Source organism: Lissotriton helveticus, chromosome 4_1 (assembly GCF_964261635.1).
Source record: "Lissotriton helveticus chromosome 4_1, aLisHel1.1, whole genome shotgun sequence".
In the NCBI taxonomy this organism is placed as follows: Eukaryota; Metazoa; Chordata; class Amphibia; order Caudata; family Salamandridae; genus Lissotriton; species Lissotriton helveticus.
The window spans coordinates 868720446-868748286 of NC_136063.1; the positions used below are offsets into that span (position 1 = coordinate 868720446).

At 44.2% G+C, this 27841-nt stretch overlaps 1 protein-coding gene across 1 annotated transcript in view; it reads right to left on the bottom strand.

Annotated features, from left to right (window-relative positions):
- Positions 1-27841, bottom strand: part of CDH19 (cadherin 19) — a 1180733-nt gene that overhangs the window by 124673 nt on the left and 1028219 nt on the right. Inside the window, exon 10 of the mRNA XM_078687509.1 lies at positions 3714-3831. Within this exon, the coding sequence (XP_078543635.1) occupies positions 3714-3831 (118 nt within the window). The remainder of the gene's footprint in view (positions 1-3713; positions 3832-27841) is intronic.

Genomic DNA, 27841 nt, shown 5'->3' on the forward strand with positions numbered 1-27841 from the left:
CACTGAGATGCAAAGTGGAGCCCAAGATGGTCGCTATCTCCTACTAGCGGTCGCTAACTGGTGTTAGCGACAGCTACGTAATACGGAGATAATTTTATCTCCGCTTTCTTGGCTTTTAAAGCCAAAAAAGCGGAGATAAACCCCCTTGATAATATGCCCCGTTATCTCTCCCACACTACCGGTCCCCCTGGGCTTAAACGCCGAGATGGTAGGGACTGCATCCCGTGGAGATAGGCCGACACGTCACTCAGCAGAAAAACAAGTCTATAAACATACAATAAGTTAAAAGTCAATCATTCTTCTTTCCTTGTAGTACGCTCCCCAGTCCACTTCCCGTTACGCTAACCGGGCGCACCCAAAAAGAACCAATTTTTGCATCAGTGATGTCATTTGAGATGTCATCAGTGATGTCACTGACCATGTCATGAATGATCTAATATGTGACATCATCAGCAGTGGATTGCGGGTGCGCGAAAAATAGTTAGTACAACTAACTATATAGGAGCAATTTCATTGGTTTTGTATGAGTAAAATGTCCAGCTAACTATAACACCACTAAAACTTATAGTTTTTTGAGTGAATTTCAAAGGTTTTTTAAAAACTAATTCCTAACTATATAACTCCTGAAACCTATGGTTTTTCCAGTGAATTTCAAAGGTTTTTTTAAATGCTAATTCCTAACTATATAAGGCCTGAAACCTATGGTTTTTTCAGTGAATTTCAAAGGTTTTTAAAATGCTGATTCCTAACTATATAAGGCCTGAAACCTATGTTTTTTTCAGTGAATTTCAAAGGTTTTTTAAATGCTAATTCCTAACTATATAAGGCCTGAAACCTATGGTTTTTTCAAAGTTAATTTTCGTAAAAACCACTGGAACATATATCTTGAGACATAGCAAAGGCACATCGGGGTACCAGTCCCTACAATTTTGCCAAGTTTGGTGGAAATCCATTCAGCCGTTCGGGCTAAAAGTGAGTCCAACCGCCCTATGGAAATTAACATGGGGAAAACACGTTTTGGAACCCCCCTTTTATCTCGGCCCCCGCTTGGCGGATCCCCCCGAAACTTTCAGAGAAGGAGCGCAGCGCAGCGAGGCAAAGTTAAGGAAAATTACAGGCAGATCCCTCATTCGGCGCCAAAGTTATTCCCAATAGAATGTTGCGGATTTCCTATGGAAAACGATCCTAACTATAACTACCTACTGGCGACCGCCAGTAGGTAATATATATATATATATATATATATATATATATGTATTCATTAAAATCGAAGTTTTGTACAACTATATTTTTACATCGAGTTTGTTTTGCTGTATTTTTGTACTTACCATTATAAATATAGGATGTCTATATTTTGTACATTGATATTTAAAACTTGATACTGTGGTATGGGGATATTTTAGGTGTCGATATTCTGTCAGTGATCCCATCTCCCCTACTCATCGCCAGTTCTAGCATCTTTCCTAGCTGGCTACCAGGATCACTTACCGCGACACCGCAACCCGAACAAACTGCATTCTGGGAGTTGCAGTCTTTCCACTGTGAACCACCAAAGTGATTCCTGATTGAAACGAGGCTCAGGTGTGCAACATTCTACTTGAGAAGAGCCAGCATAAAAGACACTCAGGATTTCAGCGGCAGTGGCATTAGGGGAGGAAACGCATCTGACGAAGGCGAAATCCAAAACGCGTTATGCCACATCCTTCATGCAAATCAAAATTTTAAAATCCCGTTGTGCCCCCTGTCTGCCTGTAAGAGGAAGACTATTTATATATATATATATATATATATATATATTAAAATCGAAGTTTTGTACAACTATATTTTTACATCGAGTTTTTTTTCCGATACTTTTGTACTTACTATTATAAATATAGGATGTCGATATTTTGTACATTGATATTTAAAACTTGATACTGTGGTATGGGGATATCTTAGGTGTCGATATTCTGTCAGTGATCCCATCTCCCCTACTCATCGCCAGTTCTAGCATCTTTCCTAGCCCTGGAGCATGTAAATAAAATACGCCACATAGGGCGCTGATTCATAGACATCTTTATTCTCCAGCCTACAATCCCGCTCTGAATGATAATGTCATATTTCTGTTACCCACACCTTAACACCTCCCATCACATTACGTATGTCCTGAAAAGCATCAGCCCAGAATCACAAGGGACCTAGCATACACATTGTTAAGACACTGCACTGTGCATCGTGGACAGCCTCAAACAACTGAGCTATGGGCACAGCTCTGGCCCTCTTAATAATTAAACAATCTTTAGCTTTGTTGGGAAAGTAAAAATGTCTCAGTTGCAGATGGTCTGCCTGAGGGAAACTCACAAATGGGTAGAGGCAGAGTGCTTGCTGGTTGAACTTGACCCTGTCCAGGTACGGAGAGTGGCTCCAATAATTCTGGAACTGGAAAAACTTGTCAAATATAGCCCATGTAGACAACCAGTGTTTTAAGGGTGAGGTTAGAGGATGAGATGGAAAGACACTAAGAGCAAAGCAAAGGCTCTGGCGCTGCACTAAAATAGTGATGGTATGTCACAGACAGGTGGAACGTGTCAAACCGTGGAACACCCGCCTACCCCAATAGACCATCCCACATGATGTAGTGAGACTCCTTCCCGGGCCCATGTTGGAATACCGTTGGGAAAACTAGTTTATGACAATGTTGTTCTGTATTTTTCATATTTGTTTCTTTGCTTTTGTTAATGAAGCAATTCTCCCTTGCCCGCAACATGCAAAACAGTTATTACATAGAAAGCAACTAGGTCCATAGTAAAGATCTGAGTGTAATGTGATAATAGTATATGTAGGTACACTGTAAACGATAGAAATGGTTGAAAAGACACAAAAAAATGCACTTCGACCAGCTGCACTTGCGGGTGTTCTACAGGGCTCATGTTTTATGTGAGTGTATCGGTGCATCATGTATGGGTACCTATAGCATTAAAAGTTATCAGGCATTCATGTAAGAATTTACATTTACAAAGAAAAAGGAATCAAAAAGAGCAATAATTAGATATGGATAAACACAGGAGAAACTATAAACATATTAAATACCATGAAACAGATAGCCATATATGTAATCCATCCTTCAGTATTAAAGGCCGGCAGGTTAGACATGCGTTAATAAATAACTGTAGCATATGTAGATCTCATTAGAACTGAACATTTGTACACAACGCATTTCATTTAGAGATCACATTATGCTCTCGGTTGTACGATTTGCCTTACTGGAAGCTCAATCATAAGTAAAATGTACCTTATTTGATTCAATGCAATCTTCACACGAAGCTATAAATCTGACATTTAGATCATAGCTGTCAGAATGAAAACAAGTATAGAACGTGCCTCTTCCCTACAATTTTTCATGATAGCATAAAATGGCATATTTATCCCAATCTGCATTTACATACAATTGAACGTGGAGGGGCTTGTGACTCTATAACAGTGTTTGTATTACGCACCAAAGGTTAGGAATGATTTACTCTGTTTGGCCCTGTTGTTCTGCAAATGTGTTTTTTTCCTCAAAATTACTTGATGTATGATTAAAAAATGAATTCCTTTTTTCATCGTTATCTAAGCTGTATATTTTCCCTAAGAAACATTTAGGTCTAATTGCAACGTTTTAAAGCTTTTGAAGAATGATATTTATACAAGTATGAAACAGAAAACACGCTTGTACAGTACAAGAAATCTGCCACCTTTGTTATCCCTGATTGTAAAATTAGAGTTGTTTCGAGCTTCTGCAACGTCCTTGAAGTAAAACCTATGTCCTTCGACTGGTTCGTCTTTGTCCACCGCGCTTATTGTCTGAATCACCTGCGAGATAGAAAGAAGCAACACAAATGAAAACAAAGAACAAGTGATTTTAATTCTTCTTCCTTCAATATGCAGATATTATGAAAAAGCATAATGAGTTGGGTGCCACAGCTTGATTAAACTGTACATATGATATCACTGCAAAGCACCATCATTATTTCACCTTCATTTATGTTTTATCATCAATGGTAGTCTTTCAAATAATTGGTGTGTTTTTGTCAACAAGATCTTCCTATAAGACAATAACAATATGCAATTGTACTAGTGTTATGAGCATTGTCATGAAGATATGATGCAATTTCAATAAAGCATGAAAGGGAAGTATTACAAGGGTAGCAATGGGAAGAAGCTATGCAGCTCACTGAAAAGTCATCACAAGGTTTATCAGAATACTAGCAATTGTGGGCAAGGCCAAAATTCGTTTTTGATGAGATGACACCAAGAAGGTATTTGGCTCTCCCCAGAACTCAATGATGTTGTCAGCGGTGTATGATTTCAATAGTTAGAAGTCTCTGTAGACATGCTTTCCTGTCGAAGTGGGCCACTGGTGTTGCCGAAACCCACAGCTCCCTGCCAAACTCGTGATGTCCACCGTCGCTGCAGTGACAATGAGAATTTTGGCATTTTGGCAAACAAGCATGTTTGCAATGTTTGCCACATGAGTAGATTCTTACAGAGCAGAGGAAATCCATTGATGCTACCATCATAGGATAACTCACAGCAAGCACAATATGCCTTAATTTGGTATAGTAGCATTATGAATATTGTTCAAAAAGTGCCAACTGAAGAGCATTTGCATATGATGTGTGATTGATGGAAATGGGAATTGTGTGGAAAAAAGAGAGGAGGCATTGTTAAAGGGAAGAACATGGAGAAAGTGACTTAGGAGAGGCAAGGGTGCATTCATTGTAACAACTGGGGGTATTAAATCCCTCTATTTTTTAGCAAAAGTGGTCTCTAAATGAGCGTAGCCTCTTGAAAGGTAAACGGTGTACATGCATGGATAACTGTAGTACTACACGTGCTTTTACAGAGAATAATGCTAAATTAGTGGATAGAAAACAGAAGGATTTAGTATTCAGTATGAATTGGAGAGGGTGCTTGTTAAGTACTCACTTTCCGAGTATAGAAATCGTGGTGTGCCACCCAAGCAATCAGTCAAGGCACACAAATGAGTGTCAGTGGAGCCTTCACAAATTGTATTTGAACCCTGAAAGCAATATGACATTCTTGACATATTCAAGAGAGGTTTACAGATGACATGATCCTTCGAATCACATTAGAGAGTTCATAGAAAATGAGTTGTGATGTAATGTAGCATTTAAAAACAATGGTAACAAATAGAACCTTAAAGTTGCAATATTAAATGTGTGCTTCACAGTTTCATATGCACTTGATAATTTTAATGAAGAGAAAGAAGAGAATATTGATATCCTTGTGGTAGAGAAAGTTGGTTTAAGGAAGGCTCTAAATCTGATACTATCATAATATCATGTTCTTAATCTTTATTTCGGCCATACGGCCATCAAAGATACACAACAGCATAAAACATATACACCATAAAACATCATCAATAGCAATAAAACATATTTATACATTATAAAATCGTTCATATCTGTAAGTTAAGACTATCAGGGTTACATTTAAAGAGACTTGGAGCTAACTCAAGGACCGTGACTTCAGCAAACTGGTACGAATATGCCAGACATTGGTAAGAAATTTAGCCAGTGCAAACACAGTTGGACTCGAAAGATCAGTTTTTAAAATTCTATACATTGGGAGATACTCTCTGCCACCAAGATTTCTAATAAGTGGGAGAAGCCAGTATTTCCTCGCTTTCGAGTACGTGGGGCAGAACAGAACTACATGCAGATCACTTTCCTCAGCATAAGAGCATGTTGGACACTGCTTGGGTGTGGGCGAGTTTGTCCAGGAGCTCGTAAAAGCCCGCAAGGGCAAGATGCCGTATCTCCATTGCAGAAACAGCTTCCTGGCCAGCACGGGGGATATGGCGTCCAACACCCTTTCCATCCTGTATATATCTTTACCTAACATAAATACAGAGGTCAGTGATCCCTCTCGCTGATTTTCCACGGCCGAGGATAGTTTATGGGCGTGATAGGCATCAACCAAATTTCTGCGTGAGATGTTTAGTGAGGCCTCAGCAGGATCGGACCAAAGATCAGGAAACCCCAGTACCATACATAGATTCTGAATATGTTTTAACCAGGGGATCTGTAACGCTTTTGGGTGGGATAACAGCTCCCCTAGTTCGGCCCTGTAGGCATAGAGTGCTTCACTGCTCCACAGTCTTTGCCAGAAGACTATGGGTCTCAGTCCTATTTCATCGGCTATTGGTCTCAATCCCAGATCCAACCTCAGGGGAAGGAGCGGGGTGCTTGGCGGGAGTGCAGTTATCTGCCTGATAAAATTATTCTCAGTTACCGACAGACTGCGAGTTGGTGTGTGTCCCCACAGTTCCGCCCCGTACATTGTGGCGCCCCTGGCCTGCGCCTTGTAGATCTGGATGAGCGGACCCAGAGGCCGATAAGTCGATTTTTTCAGCATCCGCGCAATGCCCCCAGTAGTCTGTACCAGTTTACGGTTGGCCTTGGTCCGGTGTGCCCCCCACGACATGGACTCATTCAGGGTTACACCTAAGTAGTCGAAGGTGGAGACTCTCTCCAACCGTGCCTCTCCCAGTAGTGGATTCGGGCGCAATTTTTTACTTGGATTCAGGACCATGAATTTTGTTTTTCCAACATTAATTTCTAGGCCCCTATCCATACAAAAGGCCACGAAAGAATCAAGGATCCGCTGGATCCCCATTGGGGTTTTGGACAGCAGCAGGGTGTCATCTGCAAACATGATTGCAGGCACCCTGCTGCCGTTCAATTTAGGAGCGTCAGTGTGTTCAATGCCATTCAAATGGGCGATTACCCCGTTGACAAAGAGGCAGAACAGGGTCGGTGCGAGCACACAGCCCTGCCTAACCCCCCTGTCAACGGGGAATCTGTCCGTCAGCTCCCCCGACTTTCCACACCGCACCCTGGCATAGTTGTTGTGGTGTAACCTCTGTAAGATTATTAAAATGTCCGCAGGTACGCCCATCTCGGCCAGGACCCTCCAGAGTTTGCCTCTGGGCACCAGATCAAAGGCGGCTCTTAAATCCACAAATATTGTGTATAAGCTGCCACCATCGTAAACCACTGTCCTCCAGTAAATGATGTTCAGTCGGAAGACCTGGTCCACCGTTGATACTCCCTTCCTAAATCCAGCCTGGTAGGGACTAAGGACTCCCGTTTCTTCTGCCCAGTCCTGGAGCCGATTAAGCAGTACCCTCCCAAGGAGCTTCTGGGGTACATCAATCAGACTAATTGGTCTGTAATTGGCTGGAAGCAGGGGCGAGCCCTTCTTGAATATGGGAACCACCTCCGCCCCCAGCCAAGTACTTGGGACTTCCATGCCGCATAAGACTCCATTAAACAAAGCGGCTAGATATGGGGCCCACACATCTGGTTCCTGCTTAAAAAGATCTCCAGGCAGGTCATCGAGTCCTGGCGCCTTGCCCGAGGCCAAACCAGCTATTGCTGCCCTAACCTCTCCCACTGTTACTGGTTCCCCCTCATATGCCACCTGGGCACTGCAAGTATCACCCATGCTATCTCCCCCCATCGAGCTATAAAGGGTTTGAAAATGAGCCTGCCAAACCCCAGCTGCGATGTTGGGCTCAATAGCTGAAAGGAGATTCCCCGACCCCCCATTCACTATTCTCCAGAACATTCTATGGTCTCCCATTACAAGGGATTTGTTGAGCTCCTCCCATTGGCTCTCCTCCCATTCAGTTTTAGCATGGGCGAGTACTTTTTTATATGCCCGTCTGCTTTCTCTTACCGCCTCCCCACCTGAGCCCTCCTTAATATTTCTTAGAAGTTCTTGTTTTGCTTTTTTACAGGCTGTATTATACCACATGGTTTTTGGCGCTTGCCCCCTCCTTGCATTATGTGCGTTACTATACAGGAAGGGAGTCATACCCTTTATAAGATCTTCATGGGCCTGGTATAATTTACCAAGTGTTTCAGTATTGCCCCTCTCAATGTCCAAGCCTCCTACACTCTCTAGGATGGGGATTAGCCCAGCATAAAGCTTCAGGAGTTTCTCCTGGCTTGCAACTATTTTTTCCCACCTGATCCTTTTTTTGTTGTTGGCCAATAGCAACTCAGGTAAGTTTCCCTCACTCGTTATTGTGGGTTGTTGAAAGCCAGGGTGTATGAGATCCAGTTCTAATGCGTTGTGATCACTTTCCAGCCGTTCGGTAACCCTAAAATCCCTAATGGTAGGCCAGTTGGTTATCTGTACCAGAACATAGTCCAAGCGGGATTTTCTTCCCGCTCTGTTAAAAGTTGTTCTACTAGGTACATCTGACTTAATTCGCCCATTACAGGCTCTAATTCCAAACTTTAGGGTTAGGGCTGTGATCTGCAACGCTACGGGTGTCCAAGCCTTCGGGGGAGGAGCTTCTACCAGTGGTACTGACCACCTGGCCTCTTCTTCCATCTGGAAGCCTTCTAAGAGGCCAGGCAGTGGCTCAAATTGGGAATTTAGGTCCCCCCCTACTATATAGGGTAAGTCCCCGGGTATTTCAGCTAGGTAGGCTGCGAGCTCATCAATCGTAGGTGACTCCCTGGCTACTCCCACTGGCCTAGAATAGATGTTAATGAAGGCAAGTTTTACTTGATTCGGCCAGGATAGTAGGACCACAAGGATGTCGTCAGATGGTACCACTAAGCGTGAAGCCTCACAGCCTAGGTGGGAAGCTACCCATGTTGTTAATCCACCAGAAGGACGGCCGTTGCCCTCCCACCTGGCCGGAATAAAAAAAGACTGGTATCCCTGATGGGTGTGTTCCTCCCTGGCCCAGGTCTCCTGAAACATGCAAACATCCCCTGTCTCAATGTATGCAACCCAGTCTGGGGTAGACAGCTTGTTGACAATTCCAGCCACATTCCAACAGATAAGTCTCAGATGCTCCGTATCAGAAGTCACGGGAAGGGGAATATCGGATTGAGCCGGCTCAGTTGGATCATAGTTTGTTACATCGGGTACAATTTCTGTAATGGCTCCAACTGGCTCGGGAGAATCACTGGAGCCATTTTCCGTAGTCATTAGTTCCGGAGCTATGTTTATAAACAGTCAATCAACCCCTTCCAACCCCCCCAAACAGTTAAACCGATTATAATGGAAAAAAGGGGTATCCGGCAGTTGGTTAACTGGACGTACGGCATGTTCCCGATATCCGGGTCTCCGCTCTATCCTTGTCCAGTTGCCTTGTACTGGCTCATGGTACATACGGGTGGGGGGGGGAAGAAGAAGGAGACTGGCAGGGACTGTATAGTGGAGTCCAGTGATCTATTCGTCCCTGCACAAATATGTAGAACTGTGCCTGGGTCGCGAAAGGACACCATGATACAATCCCCCATGATTGTTTTCCTCGTCCTCCCCAGCCAAGGTACCCTTCTAACCATGGTGATCTCATTATTAAAATGAGGAGGTAAGGGCCTATTCCAGTTAAGCCACTTGATGACTTTCCTCTTGAGTGTTATAAAATTTTCTTTTTCACCACTTTCCAGAGAAGGGGCACCCGCCAGTACTACCATAAAGCTATTGGCTTCCGGGGGCAAATCCGGTCTCCGGGTTCTAGGTGCAAGCCTCCCTTCCTGAGTGGGGGAAGAACTAACGTTTGGTTGGGATCTATGGATTGTGCCAAGGGATGGACCATGTGTGGCTGCTGCTGCTAGCTCAAGAGGGACAGTATTAGGGCTGCTCAATGGGGGTGGTAGTTGAATAGACATAAGTGGTTGCAAGGGGGCGGCTACGGGAGTGCCCTGTGTAGGGCCCACATTGGGGTGGGATGTTAGTGAACGGGGAGGGAACCCTGCAGAGGGATTTGGCCCAGCAGCTTTATTCTGTTTGCTAGTCGCAGCATTCAGACTAACTAGGGTAGCTTCTAAGGTAGTAAGCCTGGTCTCTATTTTTTTTAGACTCTCACTGATAGGCGTCAGAAGTGATTTTAGTAACAATTCTATGCTCCCGAGAGTTACAGCAGGAGATGATGTATTAGATAGGGTGGTCCCTAAGTCACTGTTAGCAACAACAGTAGGTGAATTGTTACTCTTGGGGGGAGCGGCTACTTGTACATTCACTCTGGGCCTATCAGGGGAGTGCACCGGCTTATGATTTTTCCCAAAGTCAGAGTGGGGAGTTTTAATTTTCCCCTGCCCACCCCTTGTCTTTCTTCTATGCTTGTTGGGTGGAGGGCCGTGTATCTCCACCACCACGGACTGCTTAGGCTTGGTTTTCTTAGTTTTAGCTACCGGAGATGTTAGAATAATCAAATCAACCATTGTATTACTGTCGATTGATGGTGGGGTAACTTCCATGAACTGATCAAGAAGTGTGTCGGGATTAGGAACAGTATCCCGTAAGAGTATAGGGACGTCCTCTTGGTTTGATATAACCGGAGTGCCCTGACGGGGACTTTCCTCTTGAGAGATAGGGTAGGGGATTATTTCGCTAATAGGTCGATTTTTCATGGACTCAATGGAGCGACGGCGCTCGCCCCTACGCTTCTCTAGGGAGGTTTCTTTTCCCCCTTCCCCCTTCGCTGGTTTGAAAAAATTATCCAGGGGCCCATTAATACTACCCCCTGCCCTTGATGGAGTTCCTCCTTGGACCGTTGTGGACATAGCAGGGTCCTGTAGCACAGTTCAGCTGGGATCGGAGGGTGAAGGCGACAGAGAGTGGGCCCAGCCCGGCCTCCTTCGGCCCCGGACGGCCACAGACGGTCCCGCCCTTGTCCCGGGCTTCTCCCGGTCACTCCCGCGCCGCGGGGCTCTGATGGTATTCTTATATGGCCGAGGGTGGAAAAAGAGGGAGGAGCCTGCAGGGAGAGCTGCCCAGGTGGCTTCAAAGTGGGCGGGCGGACGGGCGCTCCTGGGACAGGTAGTCCTGCGCCTCCGCCGGCTCGCAGCCCTGCAGGTTTCAGTTGGCAAAGTTCCAATGCGCTTAATAGTTGTTTTCTGGCCGACCTCCCAGGCGACGCGGGACCCGCGCAGCGGGTATCGCTAGGTGCAGGCTTCAAGGAGAGGGAGAAAGAAAAGTTGGTTCCGCCGCCTTGGACAGAGTGCTGCCTGAGAAACACAGAGCAAGGTATCCCACTGGAGTCTCTAGCCTGTGACCTTTAAAAACGAACCACGGAGGGAGGAGCCTGCAGGGAGAGCTGCCCAGGTGGCTTCAAAGTGGCCGGGCGGACGGGCGCTCCTGGGACAGGTAGTCCTGCGCCTCCGCCGGCTCGCAGCCCTGCAGGTTTCAGTTGGCAAAGTTCCAATGCGCTTAATAGTTGTTTTCTGGCCGACCTCCCAGGCGACGCGGGACCCGCGCAGCGGGTACCGCTAGGTGCAGGCTTCAAGGAGAGGGAGAAAAAAAAGTTGGTTCCGCCGCCTTGGACAGAGTGCTGCCTGAGAAACACAGAGCAAGATATCAGCACCACAATATGATATATGCAACCAATTAGAACAAAAAAACCTATCTTTGATCGACCCATGACCCTGCTCGCAGGCAGGTCGCTCCACACGCTGCTGCACGGCTCTGCCTGCATTGTTTTTGCCTAATCTTGTATTTTTCCCCTGTGCCTGTACTTGCTTTCTTGCCCAGACTTGTTTTTATTCCCCTGTGCCTGTACTTGCTTTCTTGCCCAGACTTGTTTTTATTCCCCTGTGCCTGTACTTGCTTTCTTGCCCAGACTTGTTCTTATTCCCCTGTGCCTAATTTGCTTTCTTGCCCAGACTTGTTTTTATTCCTCTGTGCCTGTACTTGTTTTCTTGCCTAAACTTGTTTTTCCTTCCTGTGCCCAGTTCTCCCACGGCCCCCGCCCATTTTTCCCGCCGCTGCGACCCTGCGGCCCCGCCCACCTGCAATCCCATTCGCCGCCCGCTCCCACCTCCCAGCTGCTCCTCCCTCCCACATCCCCTCATATGGAAGCCGCTGGCGCACCTACGGCAAGCCCATCTGTGCCAGTCCATGCCTGGACCGTGCCCACCTGACGGAACTGCAGCTTCATAAGCATCCGCCCCACCATGCTGCCAACCAGGAAAGAACCCAACCACCTCAGATGCATCCTTCTCAACACCCGCTCCGCCCGAAAACATGCCGTTGAACTCTGGGACCTACTCTACTCAACCTCCCCAGATGTCGCCTTCCTGATGGAGACCTGGCTGAACCCCGCCTCGGCACCCGACATAGCCATAGCTGTCCCGGAAGGCTACAAGATCACCCGCAAGGACCGCACCAACAGAGTGGGAGGAGGAATCGCCATCGTCCACAGGAACACTCTCAGAGTTTGGACCAACACCGACGACACCCTCAGCACCACCAAACACCTGTACTTCCAGATCCCCACCACACTCAGAGGAACCCTCATCTACAGACCGCCCGGATCCCGACCACAGTTCAGCGACTCCATCGCGGACTTCGTCAACACACACTCCCTCGCCTCCACGGACTACATCCTCCTCGGGGACCTGAACTTCCACCTCGAGAACAATGACGACACCAACTCCACCACCCTGATCGACAACCTAGCCAACCTCGGGCTCAGACAACTCGTCACAACACCCACCCACTCCGCCGGTCACATGCTTGACCCCATCTTCTCCGCAAGCCCCCACGTCTCCTTCAACCATACCACCGAACTCCACTGGACCGACCACCGCTGCATCCACTTCACCTTCAAGAAACCCACCACGCACCACCGCACCCAACAGATGCCTCACCGCTGCTGGAGCAAAGGCATCGAAGACCAGCTAACCACCACCCTCGTCCAGAGCCCACCCGCCGACCATACCGACCCCAACACCGCCGCCCGCAACCTCAGACAGTGGATCAACGACTGCGCCAACACCCTCGCCCCGATCAAGAAACACTCCAACAATCATACCAACAAGAAAGCCAGCTGGTTCACTGAAGATCTCCGGGCCTCCAAGCAAACCTGCCGAAAGCTGGAGAAGATCTGGCTCCGTGAACGAACATCGGACAGCCACGCCGCCCACAAGAATGCCACCCGCAGACACCATCACCTCATCAGATCCGCCAAAAGGGCCTCCTTCAAAGACCGCCTAGACAACAATGCGCACAACATCAAGGAGCTCTTCAACATCGTAAAGGAACTCTCCAACCCCAGCTCCAACACCAACGACGTTCACCCTCGAAAGACCTGTGCAATTCGCTGTCCACCTTCTTCCACCGCAAGATCACAGACATCCACGACAGTTTCAACACCACGACCACCCCGACAACCATTGAGATCTCCACCCCCACGACCACCATCCGCACCAACCGCCTGCTCTACTGGACCAACATCAATGACGATGACACCATCAAGATCATGAATACCATCCACTCCGGATCTCCGTCAGATCCATGCCCACACCACATCTACAACAACGCCAGCACATCCATCGCATCCCATCTCCCGAAAGTCATCAACACCTCCTTCGAGACAGCAACCTTCCCGGAGAGCTGGAAGCACGCCGAGATCAACGCCTTACTCAAGAAACCCAAGGCGGACCCCAAGGACCTCAAGAACATCCGGCCCATCTCCCTGCTCCCATTCCCGGCAAAGGTCATCGAGAAGACCGTCAACGAACAACTGACCCGCTACCTCAAGGAGAACAACATCCTGGACCCTTCCCAGTCCGGGTTCCGCAGAAACCACAGCACCGAGACTGCCCTCCTCGCCGCCACAGATGACATCAAGTCCCTGCTGGACAACGGAGAAAGGGCGGCCCTCATCCTCCTGGACCTGTCAGCCGCCTTCAACACGGTTTGTCACCACACTACGAACACGCCTCCCCAACGCTGGGATCCAAGAGAAGGCCCTGGACTGGACCACCTCTTTCATCTCCGGCAGAACACAGAGCGTCCGCCTTCCCCCTTCCGCTCCGAAGCCACCGAGATCATCTGCGGCGTACCCCAGGGCTCATCCCTCAGCCCAACTCTGTTTAACATCTACATGGCACCGCTCGCCCACGTCGCCCATCGGCACGAGCTCAACATCCTCTCCTACGCCGATGACACCCAGCTGATACTCTCCCTCACCAAGGACCCCCACACCGCCAAAACCAACCTTCACGAAGGAATGAAGGCCGTTGCTGAATGGATGAGGAACAGCCGACTGAAGCTGAACTCAAACAAGACGGAGGTCCTCATCCTCGGATCCAACCCTTCGGCCTGGGACGACTCCTGGTGGCCGACCGCACTGGGAACCGCTCCAACACCCACCGACCACGCACGCAACCTAGGGGTCAACGCCGTCTCCTCCTCCTGCTTCAACACCCTCCGTATGCTCCGTAGGATCTACAAGTGGATCCCCACTGAAATCAGAAGAACAGTCACCCAGGCCCTTGTCAGCAGCAGGTTGGACTATGGAAACACCCTCTACGCAGGAGCCTCGGCCAAACTCCTGAGACGGCTCCAACGCATCCAGAACACCTCTGCCCGCCTGATCCTCGACATCCCTCGCCGCAGCCACATCGCACCCCACCTGAGAGACCTGCACTGGCTCCCGGTCAACAAGAGGATAACCTTCAAGCGTCTCACCCACGCACACAAGGCACTCCACAACACCGGACCAACGTTGCTCAACAGACGACTCAGCTTCTACACCCCCACCCGCCAGCTCCGTTCAGCCGACCTCGCCCTCGCTATAGTCCCCCGTTTCCGAAGAGCAACCTCAGGCAGCAGATCGTTCTCCCACCTCGCCGCCAAGACCTGGAACACCCTCCCCATCCACCTACGGCAGACCCAAGACCTGCTGAACTTCAGAAAACTCCTCAAGACCTGGCTTTTCGAGCAGTAGCAGCACTCCCCACCTCAGCACCTTGAGACCTTAACGGGTGAGTAGTGCGCTTTACAAATGATATGATTGATTGATTGATTGAAGAGTTTGCTTTTTGACCAAAACAACAATAAAACTTTATACTGCAGAAATAGTGATTCACACATTTTGGGAAAATTCCAGTCCTGATTCATGAAGTGCACTTTGAAGTATGTTTTGTAGTACAACAAAACGTATTAAAAAATTGCAATTCACAAACTAGGCGGGGAGTTTTACACCTCCACATATCCTATGGTGTGGAGTTCTCCACTCCAAATCAAAGTCCACACACATAAGTATAGAGTTCAGTAGTAAATTTGGGAGGGACACAGAGAGTGGCTAAACGAAGGGACACACATTTACTACAAAAGTGATGGGATTAGAGAGGAGTAAGACGAGTTCAAGGAGGGTAATGGAAGGCTTTAAGGAAGGAGACCACCAACCCACACAAAAGTAAGTCAGTTGCTACACTCAGGACGTGAAGACAACTAACTTACGTTTTTGCAGGAAGTTTACACTTGGAGTTTGTGAATACCGAAAGTAATATATTACTCAAAAGTGTAAAGTTACTCAAACGTGAAAGTTACCCTTGTGAATCAGGATCATGCCTTTAAAGTCACTCAGAGTCAAAATATCTATCAAGTAGGATTTACACATTACAGACTACTATTTGAAAGCTCAAATTCTTTGGTGAATGTTGTGTAGCTCAATTCATGTGTATCTAAGTGTTGATCAACACACTACATTAGAAAAACAAATAGGTAAGTATTGAGGACAATATATCTAGATGAAGACAAAAATAAAGATAGAAGTGCACAGGATTCAGACCTAAAAAACTGTAACCATCACATAGGGTCATTAGCTAAAATCAATTTTTGGAGACAAAAATAGAAGGGATTGTTAAAAAGAAAGAGCGGTTATTGTGTCTTGCATTTAGTCCTCAAATGGTTTGTTCGGAGGAGCACCATTACACAAAGATTACAAAACTTTGCATCATAGTGTGTTTCACGAGCTCAAGCACTGAACTCATCTACCTGAATATAAAGAGGTTGAACTGGTTACCACTGATATACAAATAATGATTAAAACGACTCCTTTCATGGATAAAATGCTAAGCAAAAATCCCTTGTGATGGAAAGAAAATACCATGGAATAACCTCGAGAGTTGTATAAGGTCAGCCTCGCTCTGGAGAACTCTAGTCTGCAATTTTATGATGAAGCAGAAGCTAAAAGCTGGAACTGGCAACTGTCAGATTATGGTGATTAGTATCTTCAACTTGACTCTTGACCTGTATTTGCAATGCAGACATTGACCAAAGCCTTATAGGATCTCACCCAAATGTTGACCTGTTCATTCTAATACCTAATAGTACTACAGGTTATGCAAATCATAATGGAAATATAAATATGAATGAAAAGCAAACAGTACGTACTGCCTCCTCTCTATGGTAAAATAAATAAAGCAAACAACATAGATATCAGAGTTTTAGAATGAACAGCAGTGTGAGAATGTGAAAAGGGTTTCACAACTGAACAATATATTCCATCATTCCAACAGAAGATGAGACAGAGGATTCTGATAATGCATTCAGTTGTTGATCTCAGAATATTTGTGTGACAACGTTCCCAAGTTTCCACAGAGCTGGCAGACTAAGGGACTGAGTATAAGTAGTGCAATGGCTATCACACCCGGTACCTGTCAGATATGATAAACATTAACCTCTTGATAAATATCAGCAGATCAACTTGCCAGAATTTAACAGGAGAAACAGGTTGGGTAATTACCTGAACATGCAGTAAGCATTAAATACACATGCTATACCCCATTTTGAGAATATCTGAGACAACATCCTATGTGTTACACCATAGAATATCAGAATCATGGGTGTCAACATTTCATTGAGTGCAAAACATACAGAGTAACGCTCTGGGGCATTCGTAATCAAGCTCTTACTGTTTGTGGAGGAATCAATACCATGATATTTGATGTTCATAACTTAGCCTAGTTACCACTAATGGTTCATGGTCCAAAGAGGCATATGAAATCTCTGTAATTGCTCATAAACCTTACCTAGAGAAATTGAGTGATAAGAGATAGAGCAAAAAGACTGCTTTGAAAATTGGAGATACATGGATGTGCCTGCTCCTGGGTCATTGCAGGGCAAAAAATACCCAAATCTTTTTAAAATGGAAACTAAAGCAAAATGTATGGGTACTATTAGAAGGGCTGCAAAGAACTAGAGTGCTGGTGATTAAAGGATTTTCTTGATTTTATGTTTTATTGCTACTCCTGAAGGATTGAATGGCATCCATTTTCACTAAAGATGATGGAGGGAGGGAGAAAGAGGGGGGAATTGCATTAATAAATGAACTTTCAGTGAGTGAATGTATGTTATAGGTGACCATTCTGCTCCTGTTTTGTCTGCCCTTCTATCCCAGTGCTCTCTCATGTCAGGTGCAGAGGACCCAAGAGTTTAAATGTTTCATAGTCTGCAAATTGTTCAAATATAAGTCTGAACTAGGAAAATTGGTATGAATTGCCATACCGGTATGTGATGAGAATATGCTATGTCTTTGATTGATGTTGGTACAGTGAATGAGTAATAAAACCATTCACATGTAAAAGAATAGAGAACTCAAAGGACCTACTCAAGATATATTCAAGAAAAGAAAAAGGTAATAATTGAAAGCCACCTAAAGTGAAGAGAACACAAAAGTGGTGAGACATAGTTAATGGTGGGATAATTTTTACTTAACCTATTTGGGTACATATAGTTTTAAATCAAATACTGAAACATTCATGAGATGGAATGAAATATCGCTTCATTTGATTTAAATACTCCAACCAATGTGCTAATTGGATGAAAACCAAAGATAGGAGATTTCGAGACAGCAAAGGTGCCTTTAAGAGGAAATTCCCTCTGCCTGACAGATGGCATCATAAACACCCAATAGAAGTAATCAATCCTCACAGAGGCCAGTAGTACCCTGAAAAAAGCATCTAACCTTGTTTTTTTAAGTGTCTCTCTGCGGTGATGTTGCACTCTTTCCTGACTGTATGTTACATTTTCAGGATTTTTGATTGCAAACCTTCCCCATATCAGGCTAGATGCAAACTGTTTGATAATCTAGCGAACAGGCACTTCAGTAATCATTGTAAATCACCAGATGTAAGGGATATCCTCAAATGTGCTGCAAGATTCTTCTGCTACAGGACATTTTAGCTCCCATTGCTTCCGCACTCAAAATACATCCACAATAGGTTGCAAGCTTCTCACAGGAGACAAAGACTTTAGTATCTTCAAGAGACCATCTTACACCATTCTTAAACTATTACCTGTAGGCTGAGATTCAAGTACAATAAGCAGGAAATATTCCTCATTATTGTACCAGAGATTGTGCCTTATTTCTCTCTTGACTAAGCTCTAACTGAGGAGCAATGGGCTATCCATGAGTTCCATCCCGAAACTGGTAGATAAACCAATCCACAGTGGTCCATCATCTGCTCACTTAGTACTCCTCGGCAATGTGATCCAGCCACAACTCTCTGAGAATGTATTTACAACACAGGATCCATACAGACCATCTCGTATAAATTCCAGGATGGTAGTAGCTTGTCCCAGTGGGCTAAATTTCCACTTAATCATTGAACTTAATTGTTAAAACAACTATATAGTTATCTGACTAGTCTGGTTAAACAACAAAACATTTTCTCACCCGGTGCTGAAAGTAGGACACAGGGCTTCCCACAGTGTGTTGAGCGAGATTGCCCAAGGAAAAGCCAACCTGGAAGAGGGGGGATTACGAACCTCATTATGCTCAAGAGAGAAAATACAGGTGGATGAATCCAAAATGGCAAGTCTTCTGTTGCTATGCATCTCGGGGCAAATTTATAAAGGTTTTGAATCACCCTTGCAGCATACAAGTAGGCACAAGAGTGATGCAGAACCTAAGTGAGATTGATCAAGTCATGCAAGGCCACCTGGCATGGCACAGCACGGCTTGATAAATCAGGAGTAACACAAGGCACAGCAAATCACCTCCTTGAGTTACTCTACCCCAAGGATGAGTTCCATGGGTGGAGCATGGGTGTTCCCAAGCATCCACCCATACATTTTGACACATTCCCGGATTTTCCATTGGTGGTAGCTGGTAATTCTCTTGTCCTTTTTGCATATTCTCCTTCATCCCTTCCTGGATACTTCTATTATTTTGCCTTGCAGTACTCCAGTAGTTTGTATCTAGGTTTGCTGTCTTTAAATCTCAAAATAAACATATCATGATACGCAGAAAAAAGTCCACAATAAGGTATAGTGATGTGTGAGCTCGGGGCAATAATTAAAAACTAGCCTATCCTTTGGATACAATTGCACAAGAAAAGCAGCAATCCTTGATGTTTAAAATACATCAAAGCAATCTTCTAAGACAGCAAAATTATAAAATAAGTTTACCACTCATGTGATTTCTTTATACATTACCTCCATAGCACTGACAATCTTATAAATTTGCATCAATTTTGAAACCAGTTATTAATATAGGTGTTAATTTTTAACAGCTCAAGAATCCATTTCATTTTCCTGGAAGCAAGGTAACATTCCCAGAAGAAGCTTCAAGATGTGTGTGTCAGCATAAGATTGTTAATCTCAATTGGAAGGATTATTTTTGTGGCTTTTAGATATATTCTTATTTATCTTTATTGTGAATATGTGGCTTTTGTACGTGTTTTGAGCATGCATTTGTAGATGTATGCTGACTCATTAGGCTACATGGAAGGCTCATATATAAAATACAGATATGAAAGTCAGTACCATTGCATACAATGGCAATTTAACATATTTAGAGAACATAGGATCTGTTTTAAAAATGGTCTTGATATTTTAGTAGATAACAGAGTTGTTCTGCAATGGGTTCTCTTTTTTGGAAAGAATTTTACAAGGCACTTCTACTCTTGGACTTGGAAGCAATGAATACCATCGAGTTATTTTTAAAATAGGGACAAGGCTTCACAGTACAGTTCATGATGGATTCTTGCTATTGGAGCAGAACTAGAGCCAATTTGCATATGATCGGTCTATTCACCTGATTACGATCATGGAGGATGGGTTACTCCATCACAATGATGACGGATATCCCATCCATTAAGATTGTAATCAGGTCCTATGTCTGTCTGGGCAAATTAAGAAAAGTGCTGGTTGAAAAGGTGCATCAAAGTAATTATCAATGACTTGTGATTAGTGTAGAAGTTTAACTATTCCACCAAATCACATTTGAATTTTTGTCATCATACAGTAGCAATTTCTCTTATTGTGCTTGCAAGAGACTCAGAACCCTGAATGACTCTTATCTGGGTCAGCTTATAATGATCTTATCTCCTTTTATGTCATCCTGTAACCCTCATGTTATTCTAGTTCATAAACTGCTACGCTAAGGGCCCGATTCTGATTTCGGACGGAAGGGCTCTGAACGAGGGTCGGAGCCCTACCGCCTGCATCGGAACGTGCCGACCAGATTCCTTTCCAACAGAGCCATTCTGATCGGCTTGGTCGGAAAGGAATCCGACCCGGACTTACAGATGGCTTACGAAGGGCTGGCAGAGCCCGTCCGGAAACCTTCAGTACTCCCCAGCCGCCTCTTTACGGCCGAGGGAGTACAACAGCAGGGTTCCACCGCCTTTTCATGCCAGTGTGTCTGGCATTAAAAGGCAGTCGTAAACTGTCTTTGGGGGCCCCAGTAGGGTCCCCATGGGTGGGAGGCCTCCAAATGGCAGCCTGGGGGCACCTGGGGGTTCTGTTGATCCCTGCACCCGGTGGCAGGCACCTAGGGGTGCCTGCCACAGGGTGCAGGGGTGGACCACACCCCTGCATGTCACATTACAGGCATGCAATTGGCTCGGAATGCATGCTCCTATTGTGAAACATACGAGTGCGACCGAACAGGGTTCAGTCGCCTCGCACTTGCAGGGCTGTAACTGACGTCAGTAGGTCATTAGGTCATGGTTCCTGACCGATGTCGGATGGACTCAAGTCTGTCTGACATCAGAAACGGCCCCTAAATGTTGAGCTTAGAAGTATGCGCGTATCAAGAGAGAGAGAGAGGACTAGTCCGAGTCCCCTTAGTTTATATGTGTTATCAAAAGAGACTAGCTTAAATATGACCAATATTGTTAGGACTCTGATTAGATTTGTCATACATGGGCACCTCGTTGGTGAGTTCATGAAGCCCTCACCCACCAACCTGGTTGGTGGCATGCTTCATCATCGGGCCCACCCAGTGACACCTAATGTGTCCTGGGTGTGCTGCGACGCCTGAGAGTGCAGTGTGAGGTGTAAAGTGAAGTGTGAGTTAAAACGGCTTGGCGAGGGTCCCAGTACCCGAGGGTAAATTAAATTTTAATAACTGTGTTACACTCACTAAGGTGTTTCTCTAAGTGTGAGAGGGGGGAATCCCTCGTACTCGTCTTCGTACTACCGGAGTACGAGGACGGTGCAACAGGTACAAGGCAGGCTCTGACCAGAAAAGCTGGTCAACTCCTTACCGCTTCACTCCTGGATGCATTGGCTGCAAAATCTAAGCGCATATATGAGAAGGGAATCCTCCCTCTCACACTTAGAGAAACACCTTAGTGAGTGTAACACATAGCCTGGATTACACTCCTTTTTAACCTGCACTACACTCTATTTTAAAAAAGGTCCTGAGGAAAGCCAGATTTAGTTTAAGGCACTGGCTGAAACATGTCGACCAACTGATGGATGTAGGAGGTAGTAACTCGCCTCCCTTAAACATCCCCAAGCCTTATTTTAACGGCTGACGGGGCCCAGTTATTAAAATGTTATTAACCCTTGGGTACTGGGACCCTCGCCAAGCCGTTTTACCTCACAATTCACTTTACACCTCACACTGCACTCTCAGTAAAATACCAGCTCCGCTGTAATCAGGCGTCGCAGCACACCCGGGACACATTAGGTGTCACTGGGTGGGCCCGATGATGAAGCATGCCACCAACCAGGTTGGTGGGTGAGGGCTTCATGAACTCACCAACGAGGTGCCCATGACAAACCTGAGCTTAGAAGTATGACTTCATTTATTCCAGATGAAGGTTGTGCTGTCATTAGTACCAAATAACTTGTATATCCTCTTATGTTCATGGAAAATATAGAAATGAGGCGTGATAGGCCCACGGCATTTCTTGTGTATTATGAGACATTGCTGGTATTTTTAGTGCATGAATATGATTATTTTTCATTTTGATCTAACAGTGGTCCAAAAAATGGAGACTGCCAACATTCACTTTAGACAAGGGTTTACTGTGCTCCTGCGTTGCCAAATAAGGGGAGCTGGACAGCTATTTTTTATACACACTCTTTGCAAATAATGAACTTTAAGTGATTGACTCTAGCAGCCAATGGGGCATTAAATTCAGGTTTCTTTATCTATATAGCTGACCACCTAATTCTAGGAGATCGTCTCAAATGTTACAATTGTTAGAACATTTTCTGTGGAAGCTATCAGAAGAGGACAGTCAGCAAGAGAAGAGATGCCTGATTATCATAGTGAATTTCAATACTCCATTAGAAAACACTTTTCTTCTAATATATTATTGATATTATTAACTTTTTCTTAGGTTTTAGATATGCTGATGTATTGAATAAGGCATCACCAAATGGGCAGGTAAAGCCACTTCTAGAACCTATAGTTAGACATGTACTTAGACCAATTTCCGACAGATTCCCTACTGATAGCCAAGCAAGCGTTACATTCCATAGAAGTGAATACTCAAATACATTGAATTACATTTAAGTTAATGTTGGGAACAACTCAAGATGACTAGATCTATGTGTGTTATGATGAATCAAAGTAATACAATGCTTTAGTAATTAATTTACATTCGCCTAATGATATAGGCTACAATCTGAAGGTGCAAATGGTTCCTCTTGCAGTATGTGCTTTGAGTGCAATAGACATAATATTAAGAGGATTTATAGAGTATGGTGAGTAAATATCCAGCCATCATACAGCGTATCCTTACCTGTTGAGGGTTTAAATTAGGAGCTATGGAGCAAATAAGCAGGACCACTTTTATTAAGCTGTTTCTTATGATTAAATTAATGGGTGATGAATTGCATTAACTGGCTAAAGATTCAAATAGAGAAACTCTAGTATGATTTGATACTGATTGTGTGAGGTTAAGGAAAGGTCTTTTCAACTTATTAAATTGAAAAGGTACTAAGTTCAATCTGAAGAAGAGGGATTGGCTGAGTTTAGAGCTGCAAATGAGAAACTGACAAACAGGAAGAAGCTTCAGTTTGCCTCAATCTGAAGGAAAATATATATATTTTTTATTTATTTTGATCGATCAACAATATGATCATTCACATCTTAAAATACAATACAAAATCAATATACCATTAAAAAGTGCAGCAATATAAAACCATTAAAAGGAAAATACTTCAAATACCAATATTTGTAATGAAATCTGAACCTCTTTGCAACACAATTCATGACAATGTAAACCACACATACACTGGGGAAAGCCTTAAAGAGTCAGAAAATGGTGAAAGCCCCTTGTTTTAACTTTGTACCTATTGTTTTTTTAGCTTTGATATTGAAGGACGGATAGGACCTCTCAGTTAAATCTTTCTTAAGGGGTGGTCCCCATCTCTTGGGAACAGTCAATTATTGATTACATTTTTAGGAAAGAGGACAGAGTGTCCCAGGCAAATTATTGTCCTATTTCATTATACGTTGTTACCAGTATTTTATCCGTAATATTATTGGGACATTTAACTATAGCGGTAGCTACAAATAATGTCTTGGTATTCTGTCAACAGCAATTTTCAGTGTGTGTTCTGGAAATACTGATTCAGCTCCTATGGGGGGAGACAGATTCTTTACAGTTGTGAAAAATGGTCAGATGGGGGCTCTGCTGGTTCTTACTCTATTTACCATCCTGAACAATAATTCAGATAGGATATTAGCTTAGGCAAGGTGTGCAAGATGTAGATTGATTTTGACAGGGGACAACGTTTCTGCAGATTTACAAAAAGTGTTTTGGGAATACTGTCTGCAAAGGAATGTTACACTTAAAACAAAACAGATTGCATTAAAAAGATGAGGCAAGTCTTCAAGGAAATTCAATGACGTAATCGATTGGTGATTGGGCAGGACAGTCTTTCTAGATCTGGAGATGAAAAGGAACCATTTTGGTGTGGATCTGTTTGCATAGGCAAGGCGGTTTTTCAGTTGGCATGTGGATCCGGAGTCTGGAGTGATTGCGACTTGCTTAATGTGTTGGAGGGATCTGAATTTGTACCCCTTTTGACTCTTTGCTATGATATAGAGAGTGATGTTTATGGTGCACAGATGAAAAGAGAGAGTAGTGTTGGGGACTCCTCTGTGGATTTCTCAAGCATGGAATCCAGTAATTTTGAAATTGCCTGTAGATTTTGCAAAATTACAAACAATATTTCATTGAACATGTAAAGGGGCCATCAGTGGAGATTCACAAGTTGGTGAAGTCAGGCTACCTAGTATTAGTAGCAAAGAGGATGTCCATACCTTTCCAGAGAGTGTTTGAAGTTCATTGAGGAGTCCCAAGCACCAGGTCTAGAAAGGTAAATAGGCTGATTTATTGCCAGTGGTGATTTATTTGTCAGAAATGTTTGAGAGAGGTTTGACATACAGGACAATCAATGTGCAAAGATCTGCTAAAGCTGCAGGTATTGATTTGGAAATGGTGTTTCTGTTGGTCAGGATGTCTTGCTTAGGACACTGTTGAGGAGCATTTGTGTTTCATATGATCTGGTTTCTAGGTGCAACTCAGCCTGGGATGTTAATAGGGTGTTGAGTCTGTGAGAAAGCTGGGGTATTAATGAGAGCCTGTCTCCTAGGGACATAAAGTTATATTTTTTTGTTTGGATTTGTTCAAAAGCTTTGGATTCTAGAGTGTGATTTTTACACCGGAAGGTCTGTGCTTAAACTTATATGGGAGAACAAAAACTAATTCTACAGCTATCTTCTTTCCTTACATAAACAACAATGTGAAATTATGTGTGGTGCAATGTGTTAAGGTATATGGGGAATGAACAACCGCAGTGAGATAGCTGGGTGTGACACATTTCTTTATTTCATTCAAGGACCCATACAAGGCTGGTTCAACTTTCACTTTGGTCAGGTGGGTAAAAGAAGTAATGAGGAGAATGGGTGTTGATTTCAGAGTGTTTGGAGCTCACTCAGTTTGGAGTGGTTTGCCATCAAATGCGTTCATGATGGGATGTGGATTGCAGGATAGTCTTAGGTCTGCAGATTTGTTGAGTGATTATCTGTTTAGATGATTTGTCTTTAAGGTTCTGAGGGTACTGCAGAGTGTTTTATTGTAAGGCTTTGAACTTGCATAACATTAGCCTAAGCCTCTTAACATAAAAAGTAAAGTTTCCACTGCTGGTAGGTAGACAACCTGGATTACATTATTGACACACAGACTAATAGGATCTTCCCTAGATTAGCTGTCCCTTTATACTTATGTTTGGCTAATTTTTAGAGTGCGGAATCCGAGGGGGGAAAGGATAGGCATGGAGAATTCTACTGACGTATTTTGTTTGTTCAGATGTACTGTTTTTTCATAGCTGGCATAAGAAGAAACATGGCAGCATGCTCCAAGTTTTATTGGGTATGTTTGTAAATAATTTTAGGGTAGTTGCTGTGAGTCGAGCAATAAAAGAGTTATTGTATAATATAAGCCTCTTTGTCTTTATTAAAATTCATATTTTATGACAACCAGGCTCTGGAACCTCTACATTGTTCATTAGATCTCTTGGAAAATCTACAACCACAACACTTTGCAAAGTTTATGTTTCACTAAACATGCAAGGATTATTTGTCTGAAATGGTTTAGGAAAATAATTTATGAATTCAGAAAACTGTGTCCTAATTTCGAAATTCTTGTGCACTCTCGATAAAGTCCATAAAGATAATCAAGAAAGAAAATAGTTTTGCCTCAACATTTGTACATCAAATTTCAGGAGAAGATCAACATAAGTCCTAAAATTAATATAACATCATAAAACAAGTTTTTTTTGGAGCTAAATGTGTAGTCACCAAATGTCTATGTTTGTTTGTTATAACCTTAAAACATGGTCTTTGGGAGAAATTGGGTTGTTGGCTGACTGATGCGTGAGCCCTGGTCAAACAGCAACCGTAATCCTTGTCAGGATGAGGCACAAGCCAATCCTAAATCAACATGTGCTCAACCCCCGGGTGAAGCCTGACTGAGAGCAATCAGGCTTCACTTAGAGGCAATGTGTAAAGTATTTGTGCAACACTTTAAACAGTAACACAGTGAAAACACCACAAAAATTGGGTCCCACCCCAAATTAGAAAAAGAGAGAATGATTTAAAGATAAAACAAGACCAAAATGACAAAAATCAAAACAGTATAACCGGAGATATGAATTTTGAAAGAATTTTGAGAAAATAGCACCAAAAAGCATAAAGCGCCAGCTCGGGATATCTAGTTGTGCTGCACCAGGTCAAAGTCACACTTTCAGGTCGACTGCGAAGAAGTTCCCAGATCAGTCCAGTACGTTATTTATTGATTTCCTGATACAAACAATCGAAGCATTTGTACATGAAGCGCTTTTTACAACATCAATGTTATTATGTCGCTATATCCACAGTTCTAGGTATTAACATCCATGTTCACGACACAAGCAGCATCAGTATCTCAGGTGTTCACGTGCTATTGCATCTTAGCATAGGTATCTGCAACCCACGTATACTGTTACCTCTAATTGAGGAGCAGGGCATTTTTATCGCATGTGACTCTTTTCATCAGTGATTAACGATATGCGGACAGGACAAGTGTTACAGAGATGCAAGGCACATATAAAGTTTCAGCACTAGGAACACAGAAGACAGTAGTGCAAGGGCGATGGGAAGTGAATATCACAACTGATTGCAAGATATCTTCATTTTTAACATTCTAACCACAACAAAATGATTAAAAGGGGGATAAAATAAAAGCAAAAGAAAAAGAGATATCTATTAATTGAAGGAACGTTCTTCTAATGTAATATGCACTTTTCGAGTGGTCATGCCGAGGGCTGTGTGTACATGATCGATGAAAGTTACTTGTCCCGTACTGCGCATAGTCACCTGGGCACTAAGGTATCTCGTGTTTGAAATTATGTCTATGAAGTGTCATGATGGAATGTGACGTCATTGCCCAACCGGGCAGCTACAGCCAAGACGTCTCGTAAGTATATACCAGCAGTTCTGCCCAACCAACATATTAGGCATTATCTCCGCCTGCTGCGTGGGGGGTGTGCGCGATGGGAAACTTGGGCAACCCAGCCGTTTCTTCCCTATGGAGAATGGTACTCTCTGCCTGCGCCCAGATCTCTAGGGATTTTAACCAGTGGAGTACCTCCAGAGGGTCTTTATGTTTCCATCTCTTGGTTATCAATCTTTTTGCAGCTATTAGGCCCAAGTCCCGAAATCTAGTGATTACTTTGTAAGTTTTTGTACGCTAGTAAAATCCCAGTATACAAACCTCCCATGTGTTCAGTACCTCAGAGTTAGTGCTGCTACTGAGTGTTTCCGTTATCGTGTGCCAGTAGAACAGAAGAAGGGGGCAGGACCACAGCATATGCAGTAAGTCAGCATCTAGTAAATGGCATCTCGGGCAATCAGAGGAGGTAATGTTAAATTATTTATTGATCTTGTCTGGCGAGAGGTACGCTCTGTGAAGTATGAATGTTTTTAAGTTTTAACCGTGAATTGCAAGGTATGTGTGTGGCACCGGCTAAGACAGGTTCACAATCTTTATCAGTCCAGGGTCAACCTCTTTCCTCAGTCCACCGTGCACGGAGTCTCTGTGGTGGTTGTATCACATGTGGAAGCAGGGCCTGCACCAGCCAGTGGATAACATGTGACCCCTCCCCATCACATGCAGATATTGCAACAACTGATGTGTCGGTGGCTCACTTCCCAAGTCTCCCCATGTTAGTGTCAGCGTCCGCATGATGGCTGTGTGCAGGAGGAACTGACCCACCGGCAAACCGGTGTCCACCGTTAGGGTTG